Source organism: Arachis ipaensis, chromosome B06 (genome assembly GCF_000816755.2).
Source record: "Arachis ipaensis cultivar K30076 chromosome B06, Araip1.1, whole genome shotgun sequence".
Lineage (NCBI taxonomy): Eukaryota > Viridiplantae > Streptophyta > Magnoliopsida > Fabales > Fabaceae > Arachis > Arachis ipaensis.
Window position 1 is genome coordinate 23,461,662 of NC_029790.2, and position 14,298 is coordinate 23,475,959.

The window sequence follows — 14,298 nt, forward strand, 5'->3', positions numbered from 1 at the left end:
AACCAATATGTTTACCAATGTCTTTGTTAAATTTTATAAATTAGAGAATAAATTATGTATTCGGTTGTTTGGTGATCACATAAATGATCAAGTAATTGGATTGTAAATTGATCTCATAGTGCACATCTTATTTTTTTCTCATTTTTGAATGAAAGCGAGAATTAAGGGAGTAAGTAGTAACATATAAAGAAAAAAAAATTTGCACCACAACACATAATTATAACCTAAAGAAATATTCATATTAAAATTTTACATACTACAAATCATGAAGATCAATTACAATGTATTGGTCACTTCTCTCTATTTTTGACCATGATATGAGTTTTTCTTTTCTAGTCAAGAATCTAATAACATCTAATTGAACAAAAAAATTGAATTAAAAGTACCAAATTAAGAACAAAGAGTGAATAATATAAGAAATTATAACTTCGAACGTGTATAAAATAAAAAGAATTTACTGATTTATTTTATATTAAACGATAAAACTAATAATAGTATATTAATAAAAGGATATACCTTTTGAAAAAGTCACAATACAATTTCAAATATTTTCATAAATAAACTGTTAAAATTTTTGTTATCGATAAAATGATGCTATTATACAATTTTTTGGCAAAACTTAAAATCAAAAGGAAAATAATTTTGTGTGGGTTAATATAAATTAATTATGTACCAAATAAGTAGAATCGTTCATTTGTTTGTTTCAATATATCAGCATGAGCAAGCAAATTAAAATGATTATCCAGAATTTTACGATCATCGACCAAATGTACTATACCTGATTCTATCTTAAAAGATATTTTGCACGTGTGTACAGTCAGAAGATATATTCCGCTTGATTTCTCGATCTCAAAATTTGAGAAGACATAGACTTTCCTTTCTATCAATTCATTCTTAAATATTTTTGTCAAATAATTCTTGATTGAACAATGAATTTTATCGTATTGCAAAACAAATTAAATATAAAAGCTATTAGCATTTACAAAGCTATTAAAAAGAATTGTCTTTGACTTGATTGAACAATGAATTTTATCGTATTGCAAAATATTTTTTTTTTTTTTGAAAGAAAGAAAGAGCTCAACACTCATGGTGGAGCAAAAGACACAAATCATAGAAGACAAATAACTCTTATGTTATCTCCGGCATAGCCATCGACCACATGAGTTATTTTCTATACCACTCTGTAGCACATGAAAACGATTGATCTACACACTCTACAACTCCTGTTGTCTTGCTCTGAAATATGACTTCATTCCGTCGTAGTCAAATAATCCATATTATTGAGAAGAACCCAACTAGCCAAAACTTGCGTTGTTGGGATGAATGCTTCCTGGCAACAAAAGAATCTAACAGAATACTGCAAATCCAAGGGTATAATTGTAACTGCATATTCTCCTTTGGGAGCAAGAGGAACCTTTTGGGATAGTAACGATGTTATGGGTAGTGAATTGCTCAAGGACGTTGCACAAGCTCATGGGAAAACTGTTGCTCAGGTAAAAAAAAATAAACAAAGATATGCATCAATTATTCTAGTTCTAAGCTTGTTTATTTGTTTGGCATCACTACATATAACTCTCCATTAATCATTTTATTAAAGAACTCAGTTAACTAATGTAATTCTTTTGAATTTGTTACAGGTGAGCCTTAGGTGGTTGTACGAACAGGATGTAACTTTTGCGGTGAAGAGCTATAATAAAGAGAGAATGAAAGAAAACTTAGAAATATTTGATTTTTCACTTACCAATGATGACTATCAAAAGATTAATCAAATCAAACAGACGCGGAAAGGAAGTAATGGTCCAACTACACTTGTTATAGTTGACCTATTTGATGGAGAAAATTAGATATGTATTCACAACAAATCATTCGTACTTTAGTTTAAGTTTCAGCATTTTTATTGCTACAATAAATCCACCTTCTCATCCAGTTTCAAAGACTTGTACTAGTTTTGGGATGCATGGTGCTTTATTAGTTTTTGTTGTACTAGTAAAATTAAATAACTGAAATTGAAATAATTATTTTGATGATTTTATCTGCTTTTGCCTTTGCAATGAGGGTCAAATGTATGTTTATCAATTAGTGCGTTCTGTTGTGAATTCAACATAAGTTTTTTTTTTTAAAAAAAAAGAGCTCAACACTCATAGTGGAACAAAAGACACAAATCATAAAAGATAAATAACTCTTATGTTATCTCCGGCATAGCCATCGACCATATGAGTTATTTTCTATACCACTCTGTAGCACATGAAAACGATTGATCTACACACTCTACAACTCCTGTTGTCTTGCTCTGAAATATGACTTCATTCCGTCGTAGTCAAATAATCCATATTATTGAGAAGAACCCAACTAGCCAAAACTTGCGTTGCTCGCTTCTCATCGGCATAACTCGCCAACTCTCAAAGTGGTCTTTCAAAGTACCGGGAGCAGTCCACTCTTGTCCAAATGCCGATATCCATGCACACCACACCTGCCAAGAGTGCTCACACGTAACAAATAAGTGTTGTATGTTTTCAACACCTTTTTTACACAACACGCACACATTATCATTCTGTTGTAGGATTTCCAGTCTACTTAGCCGATCCTTTGTGTTGACCCTGCCTATCAATACAAACCAAACGAACAACTCGATCCGCGGTGGGACTAATCCTTTCCAAATTTCCTTCGTGAAAGTATAGCTCACAAGCTCCTCATTCATGGTCTCTTCCTGCAAAACCTGCACAAATGAGTTAGTAGAATAAACTCCTTCCTTGCCAAATTTCCACACCACTCTGTCTTGTACATCTGCAACTAATCTAACAGATTGCAAGATGTGAAGCAGCTGATCCAAAGTATCAGTCTCCCATTGGCGGAGTTCCCTCCTCCATTGGAAGTGCCAAACCCACTCTATCCCATCCCAGAACCCACAATCCCCAATTACGGATCCTTTTTGGTTTGAAATCATGAAGAGTCTCGGAAAGGAGTCTTTCAACTTTCCCACTTGGAGCCATGTATCCTCCCAGAACCTGGTTGATCTACCATCTCCTACTTCCATGGCAAGACCATCAATCATCTTCTGTTTGACATGTTGCTCCTTTATTTGTATTTGACATATGTCTCTCCACGGGCCCTCTCTCCTTGGTAACTCCTGAGTTGACAACAAGTGAGTCGGGTTCAAACTGTTACAGGAGCACACAATCTTCTTCCATAGAGGACAGTCCTCCTTTGAGAATCGCCACCACCATTTAAATAGTAAGGCAGTATTGCGGACCACTGCATCACCCACCCCCAACCCTCCCAGCTTCTTTGGCGCCTGGACCACTTCCCACTTCACGAGAGCCATCCCAGGTCGTCCATCATCCTTCCCCCAAAAGAACCTCCGCTGCAAGAAAATGATTCTTCGTGCAACTGCAGTTGGCATCTTATACAAGCTCAGGTAGTAGATAGGTAGGCTATTGAGCACTGACTTAATGAGCACCAGCTTTCCAGCCTTACTAAGAACCTTCGCTTTCCACAAGCTTACTTTTTCCTCCACCTTATCTAGGACCGGCTTCCAAGTTTTTACTAGCCGTGGGTTTGCACCTAGGCTAATTCCAAGATACCTCACCGGTAGTGCTGCCTCCTGGCATCCTAGTAGTTGACACATTCGACTTACCCACTCCTGACTGCAGTTCACCGGTATCAAGTTGGACTTCTCAAAATTGATGCTCAACCCAGACATCAATTCAAAATACCTCAGAAGTCTCTTATAGTTTCTCACCGTCTTCTCCTCCGGTGGACAAAATAATATAGTGTCATAAGCAAATTGCAAGTGTGACAACTCTATATTATCCCTCCCGACTAAAAGTGGAGATATCCGACCGTTCCTCACTGCCTCCCCGATCATCCGGTTAAGCACATCCACCACTTTGATAATCGCTGATGCCTTCTTTTTCTGTTTCAGCCATTGCACCGTTTCACATGCAATTAGAGCTCCATCATGTATCTTCCTTCCCTTCACAAAGGCACTCTGTGATTCTCCAACTAAGCCTGGCATCACACTCCTCATTCTCCGTGTCAACAATTTAGAGATAACCTTATATACACATCCAACCATGCTAATAGGTCTGAGGTCTTTAATCTCCTTAGCCCCAACAAATTTCGGTGTCAGTGCTACCCATGTGATATTAGAGCCTGTCGGTAGTCTTGCTGTCTCAAAGAAAGCCATCACAGCTGTAGTGAATTCTGCTCCTATCTCATTCCAACACTTTTTTACAAAATTCATGTTATACCCATCACTCCCTGGAGCCTTAGAAGATTCACAATCCCACACTGCCTCTTTCACCTCTTCTACTGATGGTAACACCTCTAAAGCCTTCGCTTCCTCCCTCCCCAATCGATTAACTAATCCATCTCTAAAGCTTACACTTGGAGAACTTTCCTGGTGGTACAGTCTTTTATAGAAGTCCTGAATTGCAACTTTGATTCTTGCTTGATTCCTGACTATCCTTCCATTGATTATCAAAGACTCAATCCGGTTATTCCTTCTTCTTGCCGATGCAATCTTGTGGAAATAGGTTGTGTTCCTGTCCATCTCTTTAGCATGCCGCGACCTAGACATTTGCTTCCAGTGCATCTCCTGTCTCACATACCACTTTTCACAGCACTTCACTAGTGCCCTTCTCCTTGCCTCCATTGTACCATCATAGTGCCCACTACTAACCATATCATCCACCTTCTGTATTTCTGCCTCAAACCTTTTTATTCTCTCATTCATATTTCCAAAATGCTGTTTATGCCATATGCGGAGTGGGGCTGACAGTGCTTTCATCTTCTCTAGGAATTGCATGTTACCTAATCCCCTCCATTCTTCTTTCACCATTCTCAAGAACCCTTCATGTGTGAACCACGAATCCAAGCTTCGGAATGGTCTCGGGCCATCAAATTTTCTACTATCTTCCATGATCAAAGGGCAGTGATCTGATAAACCTCTTGGGCCTCCTTTCAGGCGCGTCTCTGGATATACATCTAGCCACCCCAAAGAAACTAGACTCCTATCAATACGACTGCACGACTGTCCTCTGAACCAAGTGTACTTACGATCGTTTAGTGCCAGATCAATTAGTTCCATGTCATTTATCCATGTTCTGAAATCTTCCGCAGACGCTGATAGGCTGGTCGCTCCTTTTCTTTCTTCCAAATGCAGAATTTCATTAAAATCCCACAAGTAACAAAAAGGTACCTGACATAGTCCTGCAATATAACTTAGTTCTTCCCACATTGAAGTCTTTTCCCTTCTCACATGCGGTCCATACACTAGGCAAATCGCACAATGAAAATTGTCTTTCACCACAACTCCTTCTATACACATCCATCTATCTCCTTTATAGCAGTTATACAACTTAAAAACCGTTTCATCCCATATTAATAATAACCCTCCATATGCCCCAACTGAACTTACAAATTTCCAATTGGCTCTGTCACTTCCCCAGATACGAGCAACATCAAACTTAGTCACCATCTCCTTCTTTGTTTCTATCAACCCCAACATTTCCAATCTAAACTTACTCCTAAAGTTCTTTAGCATACTAAATTTGGCAACACCTCCCAATCCCCTTATATTCCAAGAACTTAAAATCATTGAACAAAATTATTGCACACCTGTTTTCGATTTTTTGGCCGGCTTCTTCGGGCTTTTGCTTTCTGCTTTGCTTGTCATCGCTTCAAAGCAATTGCTTCATTTTGTTCTTGTAAAATAGCCATAATGTCCTCCTCATCACTGCATTGAGCGCCTGACTCTACTGCTAATTTCCAAGCCTCTTTATTCTCTGCTATTTCCTCTTCCCAACTTGGTCGTTGTTCCTTTCTATAGGATTTATTACCACCATCCATTCCAGCCTCCACCTCTGATTCTGATTTGGTACCGTGCACAGTTTCTTCCTCTTGCCCAGTCCCATTACATTGAAGCCGACCATCCCTCAGGGTTCCCCCCTCCTTCAGTCTCAATCCTGTGTTGCTTTGTATATGAATTCCTTCTGCTGTTGTATTTACTATGCCATCATTAGTGTATTTCCCCGCATCTGCTCCAACACTCATCAGTCTCTCCTCTCCCACCTTACAGGATTCAATTTGTGTTTGTGCTCGTTTTACAGATTTGTCAATTTCCTGTCTCCACTGCCGTCGATCTAAGCCTTCCTTGGTGGCCTCCACATCAGCACTTCGCACTCCTACTAGCCTGTCAGACACCGCCCTCCCTGCATCCTCCTCCAGGTGGTATTGCTGTCCCCGAACGTCTTCCTTGTTGCGGTGAAGATCACGGCCCTCGAACCCAGGCTCCTTATGCGTCACTTCCACTGCCAGCGGCTGCGTCCCGTGCCGGATTAGCAGGGCCACAGNNTCCGCCCGTCCCCTCCTCTTCGCGTCTGCCCAGTCGCTGCTTGGTTGCGCCGTTCGTGTAGCAAGCTGGAGAAGGGCGCGCGTCTCCTGCCGGGTCGCACTGGGAGCCGGGTCAGGCCCTACCCGGTTTGATGGACCAGCAGCTGCTGCCTTCCAGCAGGCCCTCTCCAACAGCCATGCCTCATGCCCCATCACAAGCTTATTGGGCCCAGAGGCTGCTAGCCCATTTTCCTTTCTTATATTCTCATAAGTTTGGTTTTCATAACAGACCTCATAATTATTTGATACTGTATCCTCCGAATCAATATCCTTATTAATGTGGAAAGATCCCTGAAAATCCTCTCCTGCTTTTAATGCCTCGTAATTACTGTTTCTGTTATCATATTGAATTTTTGAATTTGTGTTACTCCATTCGTTTAAATCAGCCGGCGAAATTACCGTCCTGCCCTTGTCCTTTCCGTCATTCCTGTGTTCATCGGCCAGCACTGCCGCCATGTCCCGACCAACCACCCTCTGTTCTTCACCATAATTCAATAAACTCCTAGTTCTTGCATCCTGCATATTTTCTCCATTCATCATGTCCCTGTCTTCTGATTTCTTCAGCCACATCCGGAAGCATTCATCTCGATACACTTCTCCACCCACTTCTCTTACAAGAACGTCAAACCCACTTGTACCTATTGTAATATGAATCCACTCGTTGATCATGTCGAAGACACAAGTATCAATCAGTACTCTACCCACACTGAATGAGGTACACGATTCTGTCAGTTTATCACATGCCACCACCTCACCCCATTGCTCACCTATTCTGTGGAAGGTGTCTCTTGACCACGCATGTAGTGGAACTCCGTAGCAATCTAGCCAAACTCTTCTAGACTCGCTCTTCTCGGTCTCGTCCCACCTCCATACCATATGAAACAATTTTAATAGATCATTCATTTTGAAGGTGTAAGCTTCTTCCGCACTAAGCACTGTGTCAAATGTTAACATTGCTTTATACACTCCCAACTCCCTTACTTGCGTCACATGTGGCCATTCCCTATGAATCCTTTGCTGTAATTTATTAAAATCAATCGCCAATTTCGTGCCTCCTATAATACTTCTCTGTAGCCAGACGACATTCTCATTTGCTATCGGTACTTCTATCATCTTTGTCAATCCATTGTTAATCGGATCCTTTCCGGGGGCATTAGATGGTTGCCTAGCACCTTTCTCTTCAGCTCCTCTCTCGATCCTTGTCTGTGAATTTTTCCCTGCAGCCTCCTGTTTGTTGATGACTCCCGCTTCTTTGCCCCTCTTATTTTGATCCCGATCTCCCCTTCTATACTTGGCTTCTCCAACAAATATTCTTTTACCTCTCATCGTCATCCTGTTCATATGTGCAACAGCCTTCAAGGCTCCTCCTTTTGTCGTATAGCGTACAAAAGCAAACAAATGGATATGTCCATTTTTATTCTTCCGTGACAAATATATGTCGATGATTCTGCCTGTCCATTTGAACATATTGAATAGTTCTCTTTTTGATATGTCCTCCGGCAAATTATCAATGAAGACAGTGAAAGAATCCAGCTCCAATTGTTGATACTCTTCTTTATTCCAAACCCTAGGATCTTTATCATATTTGTTCCGTGTATATGTTCCCCCCGTTGTGTTTCCCCACCTCACTCTCTCTCGAGCGTTCTGTTGCTCTTGCTCTCGCTCTCGCTCTCGCTCTCTCGCTCTCATTTTTCCTTTGTAAAATAATATTATTTCAGAATTTTCGTAAGATTATTGCAAAATAAATTAAATATAAAAGCTATTAGCATTTACAAAGCTATTAAAAAGAATTGTCTTTGACTTGTGAAATGGTGTACTTATAAAATTAACTTAAAATATGAACTACAAATATTTATAAGAATTTAATTTTGATACACTGACAATGTAAAGTAGTTTTACACGTGTATCCAATTACGTAATGACACATCAATAAAAATAAATACATTTCACATTGACCGCGTGAATGGTCATCCAAAAGAACGAATGTGATTGCACGACTATGTAAAACGCTTTACACTGTCAATGCATCAAAATTAAACTCTATTTATAAATTGAACTTAGTATTACTTGAAAAAAATTAGTAAATGAATCAATTAATCTTATCATCTATTAGAACTATTTCTATGTAAACCGTCTTACTCTTGTCAAATTTGAATGGAACTTTTTATAGCCTTATAATTTTTATCTTTATTTTTCATACTTTCTCTTCATATAATCTACTATAGGTGATACTATTAATAGGATCGTAGTCAATAGTCATTAGGTATGGAAAAAAAATAGAATAAAGACTACGTGAAAATTATAAATTTTTTAAATAATAAACATGAAAGAAAATTTACTGCTTATTATATATACTAATAATATGTCAATAATTTTAAAAATTTACTAATAATACTAATAGTTTAAAGATAATTTTACTATATATATATATATATTAATTGTACATATAAAAATTTAAGTCACATATGCTAATTATTTTTTGTTATGATTATTTTTTTATATATATATGATTATTTTTTATTCTACAATCAAGTAATAATTTTTTATTTTTTATATCCATGCATATTTTTCAATTCCTTTTCATATGTATAATTAACAATTTTTTTTTAAATGGTGATATTTTAATTTTTTTTCTTTCACGTATTTTTATATATTAGCAAGAAAGCAAAATCACGTATTGTGACTCTTTTTTCTTTTTCACGCCTTAATCTTAATTAATCAATCTTGTGTCCAAAATAGATGTTAGTTAATCTTAATTGAACTTTTAATCATTCTAATTTATTGATGAATTACATTTCTCTTAATAATTGCATTACTAATCTGAAATACAAAAAACAGGTGATACATATATCAAAAAAGAAAACAAACTTAAAAAAATTATATTAAAAAGTTTAAAAATAACATATCCATAAAGAATAGTCATAATATATAAATTGAGACAACAATTTAAATTTCTCTAAAACTAATTTAATCAACTACCAATATTAGAATTAAATTATTTAAATAATATTTAATCTATTCTAATTCTTAGATACGTATAGATTAGAGTCATTCTCGTAATAATCAACCGAAATAACATCATAAGATCGAATACTTAAAATCGGTACAAATTCAGACTATTTTCTTGTTAAAATTATCAAATTAAATTGATTTTTATTCTCTTCAATGGCATTGCATTAATGCACCAAAAGACCGGTAGTTTCTGAAAAAAAAAATACAATATGTTATAAAATTATTTTTAATACAAAAAGCTTTACAGAAAAAAATTTTAAATATAGTACCAATCTTTAAATTGCATCTTCAAAGTTGGCACGAATTTTTCAAAATTGAACCTAAATTGAGGAAATTCGATCTCATTATATGCTCCACTTCGAATATTTTTGGACAAACGTAGAAAACGTAGAGGGGATGTGACTTAAACTTGACCTACAAAGCTCCTTAGAAACAATTGTCCAATCAAAAAAGAATAACAGATTAGAAAAAAATATTTTGATTCTTAGATTTAGACTCACTAACCACAAATAAACACTATATATAGCCTTTAGTAGTACAAAAATAATTATAGAAATTAATTATTGCAATATCAATTTACCACTATGAACGTTAGTATCATATTTATAGCAATTAGAATTATAAATTTATGTTTAACTTTTTATATAATTATAATTAAGATATTTTTTAAATAAGTATAATTATGCATTATTCATTAAATGCTAATTGTAATATAATTAGAAATAAATTAAAATTTAATTTTTTATTATCTACAGATAGAAACAAAGTAAATTCGATGCAAATTATTGTAGAATAAAATAAAATTGGATAAGATAAAAATCTGTTTTTACCCACTCTATTGTCACTCCTAATTGATGACAGAGCATCCCGTACTTTGGACTAGAGAAAATTAAAAAATATTTTTCGAAACATTTATTTAATTTTGAATGGAACTTTTTGTTGGCATTCATTTTATTGTTATCTTTAAATTTTAATATAATATAAATCTTGTTTATCTCTTATTTGACTTTACAGTTTACACTTTACACCTTAATTTTGGGTGTAAAAAACACAACACAACTTCAAAAATTGGGTGTGCAAATTACACGCCGAAGGAAAAATTATTGGATGTTTCGGGTATAAATTATAACTCTTACATATATTAATTAATTAAATGACAACTCACTAACTAGCGTTTATAAATGTTAAACAGCGAATGACGTGTGGGGCAGAGGTGTGGCAAATATTTCAAAAGCAAACAGTTAGGCAAAATGTTAATGGATTTTTTTAAATAATTAAATAAGATAAATTGATTATCGGTTCGGCTACATACCAACAGCATATCTGCCAACTTCTACCAACTCTTATTTATAACTATATTTCATAGAAGTGTCTTTGTGGATGTGTCTAATAAAAATATCTTTTTTGTGACTGTATTTAATAGAAGTGTCTTTATAGATATATTTTCTGGATGTGTCTCTTTATATATGTATTTAAAATATAATAATGCAATTTTTTATTTATTTTTTTATTATTAAAAGATATTAATATACATATTTCATTGTCACCACTAATGAGATATGTATCTCGTTAATCATAAACTCAAAAATTAGATTGAACATATTTTATTCACAGTAATAATAAGATATGAGTATTAGTATCTCATTTATATGGACAATAAAATAGGAAATAAAAGAAAAATATAATATTTTAAAAAATATATCAACAAATAATCAATTTATTTTAAGAAATAAATGCTTAATTGGGCATTGAAATAAAAATAAAATAAGTAGGTTTGGGCTCGAATGGTCAAGGTTGAACAAGTTGAAGTTGATTTCCGAGGCATCCTAACGCTATTAAACTATTATTACTACGAAGGGGTTGACCTAAAATAAAAGTAAGGGGAAACCAAATAACTATTGTATATGGATGGATTGATTTACATACAAGTTTTTTTTTTAATTAGTAAAATTCGAAGTTATCATCTTATCTCGTATATGAAAAATAAAAATAAAAATAAGAGGAAGTCAAAGCATAAATAACGGGTAATTGAATCATTTAATTATTCATCTATTTATAAATTTTGTATTCTACTCCATTTTTAGATCTAACAATTAAATTAAATATATGATTTTATTCTTCAATAATCACAAATACATTACCAAAATTTTAAAAGAAAAATCAATTATCAATTCTTTCTTTATGTTTGCTTTATTTTTTAAAGTGAAAGTGAGAGTGGTTTAGTTTTTTCTTTTTCAAATAATATTAATTAATTCATAAAGTCCTGAGCTTACAAAATGTGAACGAATTTTTTGGTTTTTATTTTTTTTTTAAGATAAAAGTCATTTCATTAAATGAAAATGAGTAGTCTAAAAAAGATAGTATAACAAGAGAAAGGTTGGAACGATCTAACTTTAGTCATAATACATAATGTAATAGGAGAGAGAAAATCAAAAAGTAAAGTAAACCAAAAGGTAAAGTGAATAAAAGTAAAGGAGCTCTCCAGAAAGAAAGTTCAAGAACGGTCTCGGTCTTCTCCCATGGCATGGCGAGCAGCAACAACCAATTGAAGAGGGTGGCGTCTCTTGTTCTCAAATAGCTTCTCGTTCCGGGTAATCCAAATCTGCCATAATACATTTGTTGCGAATTCTTTCTTCTTCGTCGTATTGCTCACAAATTTCATATTTTTGTCAAGCTCACTCCACCAAATTCATGCTTCTTCAATTAAAGATGGAACAGGTAGATTAGTGATTCTCCAGGCCTCAATAACGTCGGTGCACATCCAGAGGCAATGCGCTACCATTTCAGGGAACCTGTTGCATCGTTGACATAATGGACTCACTGATGGAAGTCTTTCACTTAGCCTTTGTTGAACAGGTAGGTCTTTGTGCATAATTTTCCAAAGGAAATTTTTTATCTTGGGTTGACATTTGATGCTCCAAATATCAGACCATAGTTGCTTATTTTGACACTGTTTTGGCTGAAACTCTATTAGGGGGTGGAAGAATTGGAATGCTAGACGCTACTGAATAGCCTCCATTTTTCTCCTTTAGCCAGGTAACCTCATCATCACCTTGTTGGATTTCAGTGTTTATAATTGCCTCTGCAATATCTGGTCTAAATAGTTCTTGTATTAGTATCTGATTCCATGATCTGGTTCGTAAAATTAAGTCTGAAACCCATGTAGGATTGTGCTATGAATTAGTCTCTGTAGTAGGAGTAATAGCCAGATAATCACGAACCCATGAATCTTCTCTTATTCTGATATTCGAACCGGTGCCTACCCTCCATAGGATACCTTTTTCCAGAATTTTTCTGCCCTCTACTACGCTCCTCCATCCCCAAAAAGGGTTGATTCCAACTTCTGCGCGGAGAAAATTGGAGTCTTTAAAATATTTACTTCGGTACACCCTAGAGATTAGAGAGTTTGTTCTTGTAAGTAGTCTCCATCCTTGTTTGGCTAGCATTGCAAGGTTGAAAGCTTTAAGATCTTTGAAATTGAGACCCCCTTGGCTCTTGGACCTACAAGTAATTCTCTACCCAATCCATTGCATCCTCCTTTTCGATCCTTTTTAGCCCCACCAAAACTGCATTATGACTCTTTGTACATCTTCTATTAGTGTCTCTGGGAGTTTAAAGCAACGGAGAGTGTAAATAGGCACTGTTGTAGCCACCGCCTTAATAAGGACCTCCCTTCCACTCGATGATAGTAGAGTCCGTTTCCAATGTTGCAGTTTCTGTAGCACTTTATCCTTGATGCATGTAATTAAAGGTGGATTTTTTTTACCTCTGCACTATAGCCGGCAAGCCCAAGTATCTATTTTGGTTACCCACGTGTGGAACGTGTAGTAATTCCGACAACATATCTCGGGTCTGGGTGGGCGTGTTTCTGCTAAAAAAGATTGAAGATTTGTCCAAGTTAACTGTTTGTCCATTAATCTCTTCATAGTTACTTAAGACCCTGAGTAAACTATGGCAGTCCTTGATCGTAGCCTTACTGAACAAAATTGAATCATCTGCAAAAAATAAGTGGCTGACTTTAGGACATCTGCGATTTAGTCTCAACCCAGAAAACTCTAGGCTCTGTTCTCTTCTGTGGAGCAGATAGGATAGACCCTCTGCACAGAATAAAAAGAGATAGGGGAAAAGAGGATCGTCTTGTCACAATCCTCTACATGGTCTAAAATAACCATGAGGTGCACCATCCACAGTAACAGGGTAGGAAACCGTAGTCACCAGTTCCTTAATCCAATCCACCCACTTTTTACAAAAACCCAATTTCTCCATCATGGTTGATGAGCGGATAATTTATACGCTTTTTGACATTGTTTTTAGTATGTTTTTAGTAGGATCTAGTTACTTTTAGGGATATTTTCATTAGTTTTTATGTGAAATTCACATTTCTGGACTTTACTATGAGTTTGTGTGTTTTTCTGTGATTTCAGGTATTTTCTGGCTGAAATTGAGGGACTTGAGCAGAAATCAGATTCAGAGGTTGAAAAAGGACTGCTGATGCTGTTGGATTCTGACCTCCCTGCACTCAAAGTGGATTTTCTGGAGCTACAGAACTCGCAATGGCGCGCTTCCAATTGCGTTGGAAAGTAGACATCCAGGGCTTTCCAGCAATATATAATAGTCCATACTTTGGCCAAGAATTGACGACGTAAACTGGCGTTCAACGCCAGCTCTCTGCCCAATTCTGGAGTTCAGCGCCAGAAATGGATCAAGAACCAGAGTTGAACGCCAGAAATGGATCAAAACCTGGCGTTCAACTCCACAAATGGCCTCTACACGTGCAACACTCAGGCTCAGCCCAAAAATACACCAAGTGGGCCCAGGAAGTAGATTTATGCATCAATTACTTACTCATGTAAACCCTAGTAGCTAGTTTATTATAAATAGGACCTTTTACTA

At 35.9% G+C, this 14,298-nt stretch overlaps 2 protein-coding genes across 2 annotated transcripts; one reads left to right on the forward strand and one right to left on the reverse strand.

Annotated features, from left to right (window-relative positions):
• On the forward strand, positions 1,320-2,032 carry LOC107648101 (NAD(P)H-dependent 6'-deoxychalcone synthase-like). The gene is made up of 2 exons (XM_016352106.2): positions 1,320-1,493; positions 1,638-2,032. The coding sequence occupies exons 1-2, from the start codon at positions 1,320-1,322 to the stop codon at positions 1,842-1,844; spliced, it is 381 nt and encodes a 126-aa protein (XP_016207592.1). The 3' UTR covers positions 1,845-2,032.
• LOC110263243 lies at positions 1,765-4,994 on the reverse strand. Its single transcript, XM_021104273.1, has 2 exons — positions 4,235-4,994; positions 1,765-1,900 (listed from the first exon to the last, which is right to left on the reverse strand). Exons 1-2 carry the CDS (start codon positions 4,919-4,921, stop codon positions 1,895-1,897), a joined length of 693 nt encoding a protein of 230 aa, XP_020959932.1. The 5' UTR covers positions 4,922-4,994; the 3' UTR covers positions 1,765-1,894.

What these genes read in the sequence shown, in the direction of transcription:
- LOC107648101 (XM_016352106.2), top strand. Translation starts at nt 1,320, where the DNA reads ATGAATGCTTCCTGGCAACAAAAGAATCTAACAGAATACTGCAAATCC. An exon ending in ATGGGAAAACTGTTGCTCAG is followed by an intron (nt 1,494 to 1,637) that starts GTAAAAAAAAAT and finishes AATTTGTTACAG; the next exon opens with GTGAGCCTTAGGTGGTTGTA.
- LOC110263243 (XM_021104273.1), bottom strand. Translation starts at nt 4,921, where the DNA reads ATGGAAGATAGTAGAAAATTTGATGGCCCGAGACCATTCCGAAGCTTG.